The sequence below is a fragment of the Carcharhinus amblyrhynchos genome, chromosome 14, assembly GCF_965287045.1.
Source record: "Carcharhinus amblyrhynchos chromosome 14, sCarAmb.v2.hapA, whole genome shotgun sequence".
Taxonomy (NCBI): Eukaryota; Metazoa; Chordata; class Chondrichthyes; order Carcharhiniformes; family Carcharhinidae; genus Carcharhinus; species Carcharhinus amblyrhynchos.
This window is the reverse complement of record NC_137337.1, coordinates 58,010,638-58,029,274: the sequence shown is the minus strand read 5'-3', so window position 1 is coordinate 58,029,274 and position 18,637 is coordinate 58,010,638. Positions and strand designations below refer to the sequence as shown.

Here is an 18,637-nt window from a genome sequence, read left to right as displayed (position 1 = left end):
TAACTTCACATTTTCCTATATTACATTGCATCTGCTGAACTTTTGTCCATTCTCTGAACTTGACTATATCCCTCTGTAAACTCTTAGTGGATATCCTCACCACTTGCCTTCCCACCTATTTTCGTGTCATCTGCAAACTTGGCAATAGTACATTCACTTTCCTCATCCCTCATCTAAAGCTAGAGGGCATAGGTTTAAGGAAGAGGAGAGAGATACAAAAGGGCCCAGAGGGGCAATTTTTCACTCAGATGGTGGTGAGTGTCTGGAATGAGTTGCCAGAGGCAGTAGCAGTGGTGGGTACAATTTTATCTTTTAAAAACGATTTAGACAATTACATGACCAAGATCAGTATAGAGGGATATGGGCCAAATGCGGGCAATTGGGACTAGTTTAGTGATAGAAAGTGGGCTGCATGGACAAGTTGGGCCGAAGCCCATTTAACACAGAGTTGAGGAGGAATTTGAAGAGGGTAGTGTGTATGTGGAATTCCATGTTGTAAACCTCTATGATTCTATAAGTCAGTATATATTGTAAATAATTGTGGCCTCAGCACTGATCCCTGTAACACTTCACTAGTTAGAAGCTGCCAACCTGAAATTGCCCCTTTTAACCCAACTGTGTCTTCTATCAGTTAGTCAATCCTCTATTCAAACTAACATAATATAATTGTGGGTCCCTAGCAAAGATATTTGAATCATCGTTAGTCACAGGTGAAGTGCCTGAAGATTGGAGGGTGGCAAATATTGTGCCTTTGTTTAAAAAGGACTGCAGGGAAAATCCTGGGAACTACAGGCAAGTGAGCCTCGTGTGGCGGGTAAATTGTTGGAAGGTATTTTGAGAGACAGGATCTACATGTATTTAGAGATGTAGGGACAGTCAGCATGGCTTCGTGAGCAGAAAATCATGTCTCACAAATTTGATTGAGTTTTTTGAAGGGGCAACCAAGAAGGTAGATAAGAACAATGCAGTTGATCTTGTCTTCATGGACTTTAGCAAGGCCTTTGACAAGGTACTACATGGTAGATTGTTGCATAAGGTTAAATCTCATGGGATCCAGGGTGAGGTATCTAAATGGATATGAAATTGGTTTCTTGACAGAAGCCAGAGGGTGGTTGTAGAGGGTTGTTTTTCAAACTGGAGGCTCATGACCAGCGATGTGCCTCAGGGATCAGTGCTAAGTCCATTGTTATTTATCATTTATATTAATGCTTTGGATGAGCATATAGGAGGCATGGTTAGTAAGTTTGCCGATGACACCAAGATTGATGACATAGTGGACAGTGAAGAACGTTATCTCTGATTGCAATGGGATCTTGATCAATTGGGCCAGTGGGCTGACAAATGGCAGATGGAGTTTAATTTAGATAAATGCGAGGTGATGCAATTGGGTAGATTAAACCAGGGTAGGAACTGAATCAGTTAATGATAGGGCATTGGAGAGAGTTACAGAACAAAGAGATCGGGGGGTACATGTTCATAGCTCCTTGAAAGTGGAGTCAAAGGTGGACAGAGTGGTGAAGAAGGCATTCAGCATGCTTGGTTTCATTGGTCAGAGCATTGAATACAGGAGTTGGGACGTCTTGTTGAACATAAGAACATACGAACGTAAGAAATAGGAGCAGGAGTAGGCCATCTAGCCCCTTGAGCCTGCCCCACCATTCAATAAGATCATGGCTGATCTGAAGTGCATCAGTTCCACTCACCTGCTTGCTCCCCATAACCCTTAATTCCCTTATCGATCAGAAATCTATCTACCCGTGACTTAAACATATTCAACGAGGTAGCCTCCACCATTTCAATGGGCAGAGAATTCCAGAGATTCACTACCCTCTGAGAGAAGAAGTTCCTCTTCAACTCTGTAGTAAACTGACTCACTCTCCCTTTCCTCCGCCCCCCCCCCCCCCCCCCCCCCTTATGTTAAGGCTGTGCCCACTAGTTCTGGTTTCCTTTCTAAGTGGAAAGAATCTCTCTACCTCTATCCTATCTAGCCCCTTCATGATCATATATGTCTCTATAAGATCACCCCTCAGCCTTCTAAACTCCAACGAGTACAGGCCCAATCTACTCAATCTCTCTTCATAAGCTAACCCCCTCATCTCTGGTATCAACCTGGTGAACCTTCTCTGTACTCCCTCCAAGGCCAACATACCCTTTCGCAAAGAAGGGGACCAAAATTGCACACAGTACTCCAGTTGCGGCCTCACCAGTGCCTTGTACAGTTGTAGCTAGACTTCCCTGCTTTTATATTTTATCCCCTTTGCGAGACAGGCCAACATTCCATTTGTCTTCTTGATCACCTGCTGCACCTGCAGACTGAGTCTTTGCGACTCATGCACAGGGACCCCCAGGTCCCTCTGCACAGTAGCATGTTGTAATTGTTCACCATTTAAATAATATTCCATTTTACTATTATTTCTACCAAAGTGGATAACATTATACTCCATCTGCCAGATCCTCGCCCACTCATTCAGCCTATGCAAATCTCTATGCAGACTTTCCGAGTCCTCCACGCAGTTCACTTTCGCACTCATCTTCATGTCATCAGCAAACTTTGTTACCCTACACCCAGTCCCCTCCTCTAGATCGTCTATATATATGGTAAACAGTTGAGACCCCAGCACCAATCCCTGCGGCACACCACTAGTCACCAACTGCCAACCAGAAAAGTACCCATTTATTCCAAGTGTAGTTGTACAAGACATTGTTATGGCCACACTTGGAATACTGTGTACAGTTCTGGTCACCCTATTATATAAAAGATATTATTAAACTAGAAGGATGCTACCAGGACTGGATGGTTTGAGTTATACGGAGAGGCTGGATAGGCTGGGACTTTTTTCTCTGGAGCTTAGAAAGTTGAGGGGTGATCTTAATAGAAGTCTATAAAATAATAAGGGGCACAGATCAGCTAAATAGTCAATATCTTTTTCCCAAAGGTAGGGGAGTCTAAATCTAGAGGGCATATGTTTAAGGTGAGAGGGGAGAGATACAAAAGTGTCCAGAGGGGCGATTTCTTTTTTTTACAGAGGGTGGTGTGTGTCTGGAACAAGCTGCCAGAGGTAGTAGTAAAGGCAAGTACAATTTTGTCCTTTAAAAAGCATTTAGACAGTTACATGGGTACAATAGGTATAGAGGGATATGGGCCAAATGCGGGCAATTGGGATTAGCTTAGGGGTTTAAAAAAAAGGCATGGACAAATTGTGCTGAAGGGTCTGTTTTCATGCTGTAAACCTCTATGACTCTAGTATGCTACCTCCACCATCACGGGCTCTTCTCTTACTAAGTAGCCTTTTGTGCAGTATCTTATCGAATGCTTTTTGGAAATTCAAGTATGTTACATCTACTGGTTCCCTTTTAACTACTCTGCTCATTACTACCTCACAAATTCTAATAAACTTGTCAGACGTTATTTCCTCTTCACAAAGTCCATGCTGACTCTGCTTGATTATATCGTGTATATCTAAATGCTGTGCAAGTACATCCTTTATAATGAACTCTTCTGGACTCTGAGACAATCATAGAATCACATTCTATAGCACACCATAAGCAATGGCATCATTTCATGAGCATTTAAAAGATATAATGAAGATCTCACAGAACAGGAAGCACTGTGGGAAGCACTAGTGACATTAGAACAAGAACAATCTTTGCATCACTATAGTTAATATGTAAAATACATTTAATTTTAAATTCTTGACCTGGTCCAAGCAGAGTGTCGGGATATGAAATCCATTCATTGTTGTAACGTCTGTTAATGTGTGGCAAGCCTGCAGCTCTTTATAATTTAGTTGCACTCTTTTTGGTCCTATATTGACATCTACCCATAGAATTACATATAAACAGGTCATTTGGCTGAACCAGTCTATGCCAGTTTTTAATGTTCCACACAGACTTCTTCCAGTACTTTTCTTATAACTATATTGGCATAACCAGTGTTTTGTGCGACCATTTTAAAACAGCATTGCCACTTGAACACAGGATGATACCAAGGGTGTACCTATTTGGCAATAATTAATTTATGAAGTATCCCTCAGGAAAATTAGAGAGAACCAAAGGTAAGATCAAAGAGGAGTTTGTGAAGGCTTTGAAAGTAATTGGGAGAACCAAAAGACTTCAGAACCAGATGATTCCAGAGGGCAAACCTGTGTTCTCTGCTAACATACCCTCCTGTCAATAGCAGCAATTTTTCCATATTTACTATTCCGCATTACACAATACAGAAAGGAAGGAAATCTATGTATAAATGTCGTTTGATTTTAATTTCATAACATAGTTTTCCACAATTTTTCCTGCTCTGCTTATCGTAGTCTGCTTTTTCACTGCATTTAGGAAGGATGGAGTCCTTTTTCTAAAAAAAGTTACACTCTTGCAAATTCTCATCTAGTTAATCTCTAACCTGGTTGCCAAGCAGCTATAGAACCATAGAATCATACAGGATAAAAAGAAACTTTGACCCATCACATCCGCGTTGGCTCTGGGGAAAAGCAATCCAGTTAGCTCCAATACCTGCTGTTTTCCCATAATCTGCCAGCTTTCTTATTCTAAAGTATACATCCAGTTCCCTTTTGAAAGCACGTTTCAGGTCAGAACAACTTGCTGCAATTCAAAAAAAACTTATCCCCAGGTTTTTTTGCTAATTATTTTAACTGTGTTTACTAGTTTCATACCCACCTAACAATGGCAATAATGTGTCCCAATTTACTGTCAAAACACAAATAATGTGGAAGATCTATTAAATCTCCAAGCCCAGCTTCTCTAGATTCTCCATATAAATGCATTTCATTATCCCTGGTACTATTCTGGTAAATCTCCTCAGTATCCTCACCAAGGCCTTGATGCCTTTCTTATGGTGAGTGGCCAAAACTCAACACAGTACTCTAGCTGATGTCTAAACAGTGATCATTAATGGCTTAAGAATAATTTCTGAATTATGATTTCTAAGCAAAATTGACTTGGTTCCAACCAAATTTTATTTAGAACACACAATGAAAAAAAGTTAGCAATGAGCAGTTGTAAAAGTTTTGTATATTTAAAAAAAAACAGACTTGACCTCTCTTAGTTCTTAAAATCCCAGATTCCTGTAGTTCAGAAAAATGGCTATACACAATACAACCTTTCTGTTTTACCAATCAGCCCCACTATTGATGGCGGAACTTTCAGCCAACTTGACCTTGGTAACTGCAGCTGGCTCCCTAGGCCCCTCTGCTTCTGCATGTATCCTTCCATTTTTAAAAAAAAGTTTCAAAATTCATCACTTCAAACTAGCTTCCAGTCACTCCATCTTAACCTTTCCCTTTGTGAAATATGTAAGATTTTTGCAACATTTACAGACAGTGTATGGATATAAGCTAAATCTGCTGGCGTGTGTTGTGTATTTGGATAACCAAATGTAAATGCTAAAAGATTCAAGTCTGAACAGCTGAACTAAGTAAACAAGGACTACCTAAATCTCTCTCCATTTTCAATTCTTTTCCTTCTGGGACATTTCTTGACCGCATTTGTCCAAATACTTGTTTATGTGGGTCAGTATTGCGTTTATCTGTAACACATCTATGGGGCATTTTGCATCATTAAAGGTGCCATCTAATTGCAAGCTATTGTTGAATCTAAGAGTATTGCAGGATAAGGTTTAATGGTGCCTATGACTTATCATTTTTCTAGTTTTAACTTTACACTATTAAAATACTGGCTTTTCATCTTACTAAGTATCAGCAATGGCTGTTGTCTTTACAAACAATTACTGCAATGCAACCCTACCTTCTGAAATATCAATATAACGTTCAATATTCTAGCTAGGACTGGTTTGGCAGAGCAGTATATTGGGCTGAATAGCCGGTTTCTGTGCAGTATGCTCAAAGTCTTGCATGATAACAAACCACAAGCAATGTTCATGATTATTTTGATAAAAAGCATGCAGTAGTAATCAGCTACATTTTTTAAAAAAAATCCAAAAATGGTGTCATGATTGAGTCAAATTATTTTAACAGGAGAACAATGAAACTGGTTTGGAAAATGTTATACATCAAGTGGCCACTTTCAAGTAAGTTTAGTTTTCCATTAGCATTATTTGTATGCATTTTTTAAGCTTATCACAAGGTGCAAATTTGTTGTGTTCTTTGAGTACTCGTGTATTAATTCAATAGCACTTCATTCTGCATTTAAATCAGAAATTCACTTTTCAGCCATTCCTCCTTTGAATAACTTACTTAATTTGCATTTTCACAAATGATCCAATTTGTTGTTACTGCTCCAGTAAATTATGCTTTTAACACTCAACTTTGTCTGTTGTTCGTCCATCGATGTCGATGAGGACCTCAACACTATTAGTCATTTTAAGGCTGGATGCAGCATATCCGAAGATGACTGATCAGGCCAATTCGGGCATGAAATGTCCTGGCATACATTGGACAGATTTATGTAGGACTGTAGTTGTTGCACTGATGGCTCTGGACTTGTGCGGCTCTCACTTAAGTTGTGCTTCAGCAATGCACTTTGCTTTGTAAGCTTGACTGCCCTTGTGGATGAGGCAGCGCCAGGTAAAGTGGTCTGTGCTAGTATTTCCTAGGTGTCTATGTCATGCAACTTCAGGGAGGCCTTGAGTGTGTCTTTGTAACGTTTCTTCTGCCCTCCATGCGAGCGTCTTTCAGCAGAGAGCTCCCCAAAAAGGAGCTGCTTGGGTATGCGCTCGTCTGGCATACGGATGACATGACCTGCCCACCAGGTCTATGCTGTCATCAGCAGTGTGTGGACTAATGGTAGACTTGCACTAGAGAGAACTTCAGTGTCTGATACTTTGTCTTGCCACCTGATGCATAATATTCTGCAAAGACAAGTCATGTGGAAATGATTGAGCTATCTTGTATGCCTTTGATACACAGTCCACGTTTCACAGGCATACAGGAGGGTAGTGGGTACTATGGTGCTGTGGACCTTCAGTTTTGTTGCTGGGCTGATTCCCCAACGTTCCCATACAGTGGAGCGCAGTCTCCCGAAAGCAGAACTTGCCTTTGCTATTCTGCAGTTAACTTCTGTATCAATAGTCACTGCTTGGGAGAGGGTGCTGGCAAGATAAGTGAACTGGTCCACTGCCAGTAGTTTCTGTCCTTTGATTGTGATTATGGGTTCTGGGTACGAGGAGCAGCTGGTGCATGACTTCGGTCTTTTTAATGTTGATGGTGAGTCCAAAGTTGTCACAAGCCATGGAAAACTTGTCGTACTGACTTGCATCTCTGGCTTTGAGCCAGTATACAGGGCGCAGGCATCTGCAAAGAGGAAGACTCTCAGAACAGTCTCCTTCACTTTGATAATGGCTTGAAGTCTCCTCAGGTTGAAGAGCTTCCCATCCACTCTACTTGGGGCTGATTCCAGCAACACTGTCCTGGAAGGCATCATTCAGCATGGCAGTAAACATCATGCTGAACAGTGTGGGTGTGAGCACACAGCCCTGTTTGATGCCACTGGTGACTGGGAATGCCTCAGAGGGTTCTCCGCCATCCAGTACTCTGGCCATCATGCCATCATGGAACTGGTGTACCATCTGAATGAATTTGGGAGGGCAGCCGAACTTTGACATGATCCTCCACAGGCCTTGTCAGCTTACAGTGTCAAAGTCTTTCGTGAGGTCAACAAAGATGTGTAGAGCTCACGATTCTGCGCCTGACATTTCTCCTGAAGTTGGCGTGCAGCAAAAATCATGTCAGTAGTCCCGCGACCTTTGCGGAAGCCACACTGTGACTCTGGAAGCAGGCCCAGCTCCAGATGAGTGACCAGACGATTTAGCAGGACTCTTGCGAGGGTATACAGATGCTGTAATATCTTTCCCTCCTACCTTCAAACTATCACAGCTATATCCTGATTGGCTCCATATCATACCTCAGACTGGGAACTTTTACCTGATGATTTGTTCTGTTGCTGTCAGCACACAGGTTTCTGAACAACCATTTAAGCAGCTGTTTAACTTTACGTAGAATTCAATACTTCTTTTTGGAGAAGACTGATTTTATTGGGTTGCTTTCCAGAAGTGCCTGCGACAGAAAGGAGGTGTCATTAGCGCATGGCAGGGGCCTTTAGAAACAGGAGACATGACTCACAGTATTGTTGTCCGATGGATGATGCAGTACTGGATCCTCAGCTTATCGCCATCAACCTCACCATCAGTACAGGAACAGTTGACGGAGAGCTAGATGGCTCTCTCCTTAAAGTCCCCAAGGACCTTCAGCTCCAGCATCCTCCCACCCATCTGTGATCTCTCTGTCTTGATGTGAACATAAGAACATAAGAAATAGGAGCAGGAGTAGGCCATCTAGCCCTTCGAGCCTGCCCCGCCATTCAATAAGATCATGGCTGATCTGTCGCTGCTCAGTTCCACTTTCCCGCTTTCTCCCCATAACCCTTAATCCTCTCTCTTATCAAAAACCCATCAACCCGCGTCTTAAAAATATTTAGCGAGGCAGCCTCCACCACTGCCAACCTTTCCTTCATGAAAATGAATGAGTGAGCGCAAGCAGGACGTGTGCTAGGGCAGATGATGAGGAAGCCTGAAATGTGTGGATAGTGAGTGGAACCAGCAAGATGAGGACAGCGAACGTGATGTCTCTTGAGTTGGCAATGAGTGTGATCCCTAAGTGTCATGGGTGTGTAAGTTTAAAGTGATGAGGATAGTGGCTTGCCCTAGGAGATGATTCATGTTCTTCCTGCACGGGATGGCTGTCCTCTTCTGCAGGACATTAGCACTGACTACTGCTGCCATCACCTCCCATGCTTGAGAGCTTGCTAGCTTTTTCTTAGTGTGTAGGTAGAGGACATCTCTTCAGGCCTTTTCTGCATCCAGAAGAGTCTCCAGGGAGCCATCCGAAAACTTAAGGGTGGATTTCTTGGCACTCATCACTTCTCAGCGACCTGTGGTGTAGCTGATGTGCTCTGGATGGCCTTTAAATATGCCACCCCCATGATTGTAGCGCTGAGATGATGGGGGATCGGGGAACAGATGAAAATTTTTAGCACTAAATGCTACACTATATGATGGGAAAATTTGCCTTTGTTATCAGTGGGTTCACTGCTGCTATTCCCGCTTGCCATTGGCCTTTGCTGATTTTTCAAGAAAATCTCACCCTTGGAGCCCAGCTATCACTCTAGTAAATTTATGCTTCACTCTATCCAAGGCTAAAGTATCATTTTGAAGATGCGAAGCCTAGAATTGCTCACACTATTCCAGTCAAACCAGGTCTTTTTATAGCTGAAACATGTCTTGTGCTTTCTTGTATTTCAGTCCTTTCGATACAAAGGCCCACATTATGTTAACCATTTTGATTATTTCCTTTATGATGATATTTTAATGATCTACGTACATAGACCCTCCACGGTTCCTGGCTTTTCATCATCATTTAGAAAGTACCCTGTCCTATCCTTTTTAGGTTCAAAGTGGATGACTTCACATTTGCCTGCGTTGAAATCTGTTCTATGTGCTTTTGGTCATTTACTTAAGTTGTCACATCTCTTTGCAATTTTGTGCTTCCATTTACATTGCTTACCTATCTTTGTCCTGTCAGAAAATTTGGATCTGTGGTTTCCTATCCCATCATTTAAACCATTAATAAATACAGTGAATAGTTGAAACCCCAGCCCAGATTCTTAGAGATAAAATTATCTCTGTATTCTGTCTCCTGCTGCTCAGCCAACTTCCTAACCAGGTCTATAATTTTCCTTCAATTCTGTGGGATTCAACTTTAACTTCAACGAGGGATCAGTTGCCTTCGAGAAGCTCATATAAGCAACATCAATAAACATTCCCCTGTCCACTATCATCATTCCTTCAAAAATTCAGTCAGGTTTTTCAGGTATGATCTACCTTTTATAATCCATGTTGGCTCTCTAATCATCTGAAATTTTCAGTGTTCAGTTACTGTATTGATAATTATTGATTCAAGCACTTACCTAACAACAAACATTAGCCTAACTGTCATAATATCCTGATTTCCCTCCATCATCTTTCCCTCAGTACTTGATGTAAAGATATATGTAAAGATATAGTCAACGCACCTTCAGGCAAGTGAATTAAAGTAAAAATGTAGGAAAACACTAAGGAATGATCCAAATGAATATACCGGGGAGACAAAATTCCAGGTTCCATGATTCGAAAACCTTGGAAGAAGGGGTTGGGAGCTTTCTCAGCCCTGTTATGAAGTTGCATTATATAAGATTAAAAATGTGGTGTTTGCCAAATGTAAATATTGAAAAAAATGCTGAAACTAAAAGAATAAATGATATAATATTGTCTCTTTAGAAAGCATGAGTTTTGCTGTGGATTTTAAACTGCAGCAGCAGATTTGCAACATTTGTATCCAAAGCAGAAGTCAGTGTTCCAGCATAGCAAGCAGGCTTTTGAATTGAGCCAGTGGCTGGAATTTTACCGCCTCGCCCAGCCTAGAGTCGGGATGCGTGAGGTTTGGAGAACGACATTCTCCATTGGTCTTGGGCGGGAACTTGCACACCTTGGGCAGACGAGGTGGAAAAATTCTGATAAATGAGTTTAAAGCAAGCACACGAAGACACAGGACCGATGGAACTCAAATGTGAGGTTTGTTGACAGCCTCAAGCCACTCAGATTGCAGGAATACTATGAGATAATTCCAGGTATATAAATCTGGACAAGGGGGATAATTTAGAGTAAGCTTGCCACTTTTTTATTTGGAAGGAGGCTCTCATATAAAAGGCAAGGTTCTGATATAAAATCCTGCAATAATATAAAGGAGATACCAGCTCAGAAACTCTTCCAGATAACAGCATCACTGAAGAATGTTCATACTTTCAAAAGTCGCCTGGTTGTGTATTCTTTGAGAGTGACTGTATTGTTTCATTATTTCTGAATGAGCCTTGTAATATTTGAACAACATCCTATTGGGATTTGATCATTGAATGTTTTTGTTCGTTCCAATTAACCGTGAACCAGAGATGAAAATTACTGCTTTGGGATATATGCCCTTACCTCAACTGAAAGCAATTTCCATTGATTCTTGCTTTGAATCCAGCTATAAGTGTTTTGGGATTTACACAGTTTCAAACCAAAGCAAACTATTTGTATTACTGAGAGTTCCAGTCATTCCACCTGCTTGTCCTACATCTCCTGTGATCTGTACAGGTTAAAAGATTCCATGAATCTGATGCAGTTAAATCCAAATTTTTAGAGGCTGAGGAATCCCCAGAAGAAGGAAATGTAAGCTTCTTGTAAAAGCAATTACTTACCATGTTTATCTTGTTTATTAAAAGAGGTACATAAATATTTCTGTGAGGACAGGGCACCCTAGCTATGACTGTAATGTTCTGCACTCTCTCCTTCTCTATGTATAGTATGCTTTGTACAGAGCGCAAGAAACAATACTTTTCACTGTATACCAAAACATGTGACAAATCGAATCAAAAGCTATTTAGAGAGGACTAATTATTTGTGCCGTTGAATGATAGTCGCGTCCTTTGTGTAAGCACTGTTGAAGAATATGTTATCAGGTAAGACTTGGGAAGTATGAATTTTAATGTTAAAAACTACTTGGGAAACTTTACACTGAACCTCATTGAGACTGAGAAATGGTCCATTTGTTTAAATATAACAGCAGACCGGCTATTAGGCTTGGAGGGAGTGCTGTTAATTGCAGTAAGTCAGGATAAACATCGTTCCTTATTGTTTTATGTCCCTGATCTGTAAACATTTTGGAAATAAATTAAAGGTTGATGCTATTAAGAGATGAACTGTTGGATAAAAGTATTGTTTTGATCAAGGTTATGCGATGCCTTAATATGCTGGCATGTGAATATCCTGTAACATTGTTAATTTAAATTCCAGGCAGTGACATCTTTCATGTTTTGTTACAGGGAAAGCACATTGTATTTAAATTTCTTGGTTGATGTAGTGCTCCTTCCTGCTTAAAAATGGCAGGAGATTCATGTTCAGAGTTACTGACTGCACCCTTTCACTAAGGTGAACTTGACTATCCTGGTCACCTGGTTACTTGACTATCAAAAAGGTGGTTTTCTTTTTCGATTCCAAATTTGGTACACAAGCAGCTAACATCACGTTGCTTACTTGGTGGAAAGCCCATTTGGATCTTCAGAAAGAGCAGGTTATTGTGGTATTTGGGGACAAGACCAGGCAAATAATTACTCTCTCTCCTCTAGAAAGCCAGGTTTGTCTGGGCATGGTGTATATGAGCTGAAACCAGAATATCTGAAGCACTTCAATCTGTTCTTCTATCATTACTACAAGTCACAGCAGACAAAGGTAAATATTACTTCATGTTAAGATTTTGCTTGAACTTTGCCGCATGCAATAATAATTAGAATATTAGTAACAATTTTTTTGAGGTTATGTTCTTGTATAGGTATTACAAAACACAATTGAAGTAAAATTGTAAAGAATAAAACTATAGACGTTCAATATAAGATAGTCACTAAATAATCAAATAGGGAATTCAGCAGAAGGGTTTTCACCCAGATTGAGAATGTAGAACTTGCTACCACAGTTGTAGACAAATCTGAGGCTACCAGGTATGGAGCTCAAAACAACAAACTGAATTAAAATATTAAATTACAAGATTGAAGAACGTCCAATGCCATATCCCATCTGCACAGTGAACAAACCATAAATACTTTTAAACTTTGAACTCTGATGACATAAAGACTTCAACCTACAGATCAATAGACTGTTTACTCTGTCCTTACTATCATTTTTTGTTAAATTGCTTTGTTTTAGTGCATTTACTAGTTAACTGGCTGTTGGTCTAGATGTAGGATTCAGTGTATTAGCCAGGCTTGTTTTGTGAGGTATAGAAGCAAGCATTCTGGTCAAGGTGAGGCAAGCTTCCACAGTGGGAAGTGCACCCTTGACGAAAGGAGAAAATAAACATGCTAAATGATTGAAGTACATCTCAAACAAACACAAAATAATTGGCTAAAAATCCGGGAGGGGAAATGGGAACAATTTTTTATACAGCACAATGTTTTGCTCTGGTTTGCAGTATTAGAAAGGGCAGTGAAAGCAGAAAGAAATCGACTATATGCTTGAAAAGGGAAAAAAGAACAGGATTATGGGAAGCGTTAGCAAATGGGACTATGAAAAACTCTTTGAAAAAATCACATGAGCATATCAAATAGCTTCCTTATGTGCTGTAGACATGAATAGAAGGATGTTAGTTTTAAAGGTCGTTTTTACCTTTGTTAATTTCTGTTTATTGTGATAGTGGTATTTAATACATTTCCAGTCTATTGAAATCATTAGTTACACGTTATGCTCTTTCTCACCATTGAAGTTGTGCTCTTCTTGTGTCTTTATCAAAAATCAATTGCAAGAAGAGAATTGAAAAGTGCAAAACTTGAGACCATCAGTGTAAAGTAATTACCAAGAATTTATAGGGAATTCAGACCCAGACAGCTGTGAGAATGTGGAATTCATTACCACAGTGTAGTTGAAGCAAATAGTACTTGCAGACAGATGTCACAGTAGCTACCAGCTATGGAACTCAAACAGCTAATTGAATTAAGATGTAAAACAACAAGACTTGAGAATAGTCCAATGCCATTACTCATGCACAATGAACTAACTCTTTGGCATCCTTCCATCTGTGAAAGATGATGGGTATACAGAAAACAATCCATTTCAGATGTGGTGTCTTCATGTGATACAGCTTTGCTTGAGGCTGAAGAAACAATTCCTTGAGAAGTGGGTTCTGCCCAAGTTCCACACATGAAGCTTCCTAGTGTCATTTTGGATGATTGTTTTTGGCTTTAGTGCTAGTGGCCAAATTGTTGTAGCCACTGGTTATCATGGTGGAGCATGCCGCCACACAGGTGATGTCACTATTTTTCCTCTGTAGTCAGCTAGTGGACTCCCAGGTGCAATAACTGATATTTAGGATCATCTTGTTGCACTTGCAAATAACCTTGAAATGGAACATAGGGTGTCCATTAGTTGATGGCTCCAGCTACCTGATCATACACACAGCCTTGAGACTGTGATCATCTTCCATCCTGCGGACATGCCCTAGCCAAAGAAGCTACCTGTGTTTGATGAGTGCTAACAAACTTCTGCCTTTGAGAAGACTGCCACGTTTGTGATTTTTGTCCTGCTAGAATATATACCCATTATATACCCATGAACATAAAAAAAATTAATGCTCTTTTGATAGGTCTCAGCTGCCCATTCAAGGTGTTGAGAACACAAGCCTTATAACCCATCTAATGGGTTTAGGTATTCCATGCATATTTTGTAAGTTGGCCAAAGGTGGTAGCTGTTTTCACTATGCGTGTTTCGAATTCTGCATCAAGGGATAGATTATCTGCGTGAGGACCTTTTGAGTTTAAAGTAGTGCAGTAAGGAAATTTTTAAATTTCTTTAAAACATCTGTGGATTCTGTAATTGGTTATAACATGCTTGAAAATGTCTTGGAGCTTACATCAATTGTGAAGGGATCAATTGTAATTTTCTTGAATAATAAATACTTGGAGACTCTTGATCTGAAAACAGTACCAACAGGAAGAAAGTTAAGAAACATATGCTGTGTGGCCAGAGACAAAGAAGCTGCAGGAGAGGGGAGAACAGAGAAGACACATTTTGTCATATACTTAAACAGAACAGAAAGCCAAAGTAGGGATTTAGAATTGGACAATTTTACTGCTGCTACTTCAGTCTTGCCACAGCTGACCAGTTTAATGGGGTCCATTAAAGAGACTGAATAAAGGAATTTCTGTGGAATACCATGAAGACTGTTGTGAACCTAGCTAGAAGGTTCTGCAGGAGTGTGCTGTGGAGGTGACAACTGGTTCCTGGGTACTCAGATGAAGAATGGCTGCCAGTGAACACAAGCCAAAGGCCAAATTGATTGAATGGGAAAATCAGGGATCCTATGTACTAGAGGCTGAGTTAGAATACTTTAGAACTGCATGTGGTATCACATCTCTGTGGGGAGCAATTTGTAAGACGTATCTTTGTTGAATCGACTATTTAAAGTGTAATTTTGTCTTTCTTTCAAGTATCATTTGCCTATTGATTCATATTTAAATTGCATTTGTTCTAATTTGTGTTAAAGTAAAAGTTACAAATAGTGAAATCCTGGTAATTTCTTCATTTGGGGGCCATTTGGTTTACGGTTCCCCCATTGGGATTGTAACATCTTTCACCATAGACCTGAGGTACCAGAGTTTGCTAGCCATGTCCATTGGGGTATTATTTGGGGAGGCGATCCATTATATTATCTTGTCCTATCACCAGCATTTTCTTTATGTAAAGTCAAGCAAAAAAAATTGCAGGCATTGGAAAGATTGTCGATGAATCATGTAACTGAGTTTATGTGTGCGAGACGCATAGCATCTTCAGTATAGAGGACTTCTGTGATTGGAATGCAGTGTGTTTTGTCTTCATTTTCAGTCTTGATAAATTGTAGAACTTGCTGTCTGATCTAGCATGATATAGACACCTCGTATCTGCAGGGAAGGCAAAGGTCAGGAGCAAGGAGAAAAAATGTCAGTGTGGGGTCTAGGACACAGACCAATTTCACTCCATTCATCACTCTGGAGATGTCAGAAACGGAACTATTAAACTGTACAGTGCAATGCATCTGGTATGGAAAAAGTGGGTGAGACTAAGGAGCTTTGCAGAACTAATTTTCCTGAAATCTTGTAGTGTCCTGCTCTGCTGATGGTGTCAAATGCCTTGGTGAGGTCTATAAAAGTAAGGTAAAGAGGTATACCCTGTTCCCTACACCTCTCTCGCCACTGGTATGTGGGAAAACCCATGTCCAAAGTAGGCCTGCCATTATGGAAACTGCAATGTGCTTCTGAATGATCTCAGTCTACTAGTAGATGGAGTCTTGTATAAAGGGCTTCCCTGTTATGCAAATGAGCCATAGACTGCTTAACAAACAGAATTGCACCTAGCAAGGATGGAATTCCGACTGAATTACTCAAACACCGTAGTCCCCTGTATTGCCATAGTATTATAACCTTCTCTGCTGTAAAGTAGATGTTATCTTCTCCTCTGTCTGCCTTTGCTTCTGTGTATGTGATCTTGTAGATGTTATCTTCCCCTCTGTCTGCCTTTGCTTCTGTATATGTGATGGTTTTTGCATCATGCATCTCCTGTGGAATGGAACCTACTTTGCAGCAGAGAAGATGACGGTTATAATACTATGGCAATATATGGGACTACGGTGTTTGAGTAATTCAGTCGGAATTCCATCCTTGCTAGGTGCAATTCTGTTTGTTAAGCAGTCTATGGCCTTCTCTGGGGCCTAGTTGTTGCAGGATTGGTCAGGAAGACGAAGGACCTTGATTTAACTCGCCCATGACAAGAAGCTTAGGGAGAGCAAATGTGGACTGGTGGATGTCTGTTTCACAGAAGTACAACGCTCAGTAGTGTTCAGCCCAGCAGGCATCTGTTCCTGTTGGTGTGTACATCACCCTCTGTTGATTTCTGGGTGGCAGTTTTGGTAACGGTAGAACCAAGCCTGATCCTTCATTCATAACTTGGAGATTTCCCTTGTCACAGGCAGTTTGGATTTTGTGACACAAGTTCATTCAGATTTTATTAGTGCAATATCTCCCATCTTTTGCATGGCTGTCGTGCTCTGTTATAGATGTTGGGTTTTTGTTGTGTATCATGTAGGCTTTTTGTTGTGTATCATGTAGGCTTTTTGTTGTGTATCATGTAGGCTTTTTGTTGTGTATCATGTAGGCTTTTTGTTGTGTATCATGTAGGCTTTTTTTTTAGCATCAATGACTGATGTCATCTCATGAGTAGCTCTCAAATCATCCCTAAAGATTCCACCTTTACCAAATGATGTTTTTGATTCATAGATGATTGAGTTTCATGACTTCCAAGCTTCATCAGCCTCAGCAGCGGTGCTATCTGGTGGATAGCAGTTGTTCTAGCGAAATGCTGCTTTTGGCATTGTTTTGTGATTTTGATGCATGGCAGCCTATTGTGTTTAGAGCTATGAAACATTTGGCGGTGTAAATTCACTTTGCTGCTGGCTGACAAGTGATAATCAATATTGTAGTCTGCACAGTGGTTGGTGTGAATGTGGAGAACATTGGGCAGATTAGCTTCCCACGATGAGCAGGTCCAGTTGGTGCCAGTGTCCAAATCTTGGATGATGCCATGTTTGTGGCAACATTTGCTCTGAAAAAATGGTTTTGGTGGCACAGAGTTCATAACGTAAAATTTGAGGCTTTGTTATTCTTGCCAACTCCATGATGACAGGCACATTAGCCATGATTAATTTCCTGCACCAACACATGCTTTAAAGTCACCCAAGATGAATAGCCTCTCGCCATTTGGAATGTTCCTCAGAAGGTCACCTTAGGTGCCAAAGAAATGGTCTTGAGCTGCTGGAGTTGGTCCATAGGCGCATATGATGTTAACTGCATTTTCATCAGCTGATAGCTGCAGGGAAATGAAGCGTTCTGAGGCTTCTGTTGGATACTCAGTTGATGGTGTAGGCTTTGCAATGAGCAGCCAGCTGACACAATGTTTGCAGTGGTCTTCAGAATGCTCTCTATGCCAGTAGAAGGTGTAATTAGCTTCATGAATAGAGTTTGGGTCAGGTAAAGTGGTTCTTTGTAATGTAGATACCAGGCTTGTGTGGTTCATTTGTGCCAAAGTACGGTGTCCACACACTCCAGCCTCCAAATTGGAATGTTACTTTTCAGTTGTCTAGGCATAGTTTTAGACGGTGCAGGCTTGCATATCATCTATACCTCCCTCTCAGCCTTGTAGGCTGGTATCCAGAAGAAGGACAGAAGTCCATATGTTTGTGGTCTAGTTGTTGCAGGAATTGCCGTAAGCTGCTAACTTTTGAGGGAAACCCCAACTGCCTAACAGGACTCTTGTCTAGGTGCTGTGTCAGGTTTACTTGGTCAATAGTTCATGATGTTTTAAATGTTGAAAGACAAGTGACTGAAGAATCATCACCAACATACATGACATCCTCTAGTTGTGCCATTCCCTGGTTCCCCCTCCATGGTAGCCAGCTCCCCGCAAATGATGCCTGCTAGCAAAACCCAGCATAGCCATTAATCCCCTTCAATCCCCACCCTTCAGTTTTAAAAATTAAATCCCCTCACTAGACCACTTCAGCAATTTAATCCTCTCATAAACTCTAATGAGTGTTAAACATCAAACTCTGTTAAGGTGTAAAGACTGAATTTAATGATCAGTACTTTTTTTTGTCAGTTTTTGTAACTCTTACATTTTAGTTGGAATGTTTGATTGTAAGACTTACCTTAGTTTGGCCCTATTTAAATAAATAAAATTTTGCTAATAGTCTTGACGCGTTTAGAGGAAGCTAAATAAGCATATGAAACATTAGGGAATAGAAGATTATGCTGATAGTGTTGTGGAAAAACTGAAGGAGGCTTTTGTGGGGTATAAATTTCTCTACCCTCTTTCTATAAAATAGAGACTTGAACTGTACACAGTGCCCCATTGTGATGTTACGGATGGTCCTCCGGACTCAGCATTGAGTTCAACAATTTTAGACTCTGATCTCTTATCTCCACCTTGATCCATTTTTATCCAAAAGATTTTTTTGCCCCATTGATAGCATAGCACCCATTGATTCCAACACTCTGCTTCCTATTAGACAACCAATCC

The 18,637-nt window shown here is 40.6% G+C and overlaps 1 protein-coding gene across 1 annotated transcript in view; it reads left to right on the top strand.

The window, feature by feature from the left end:
• The window catches only part of ubr1 (ubiquitin protein ligase E3 component n-recognin 1), a 212,293-nt gene that overhangs the window by 110,171 nt on the left and 83,485 nt on the right, over positions 1-18,637 (top strand). The window contains exons 22-23 of the mRNA XM_080202946.1: positions 5,988-6,040; positions 12,169-12,271. Of these exons, the coding sequence (XP_080059072.1) occupies positions 5,988-6,040; positions 12,169-12,271 (156 nt within the window). The remainder of the gene's footprint in view (positions 1-5,987; positions 6,041-12,168; positions 12,272-18,637) is intronic.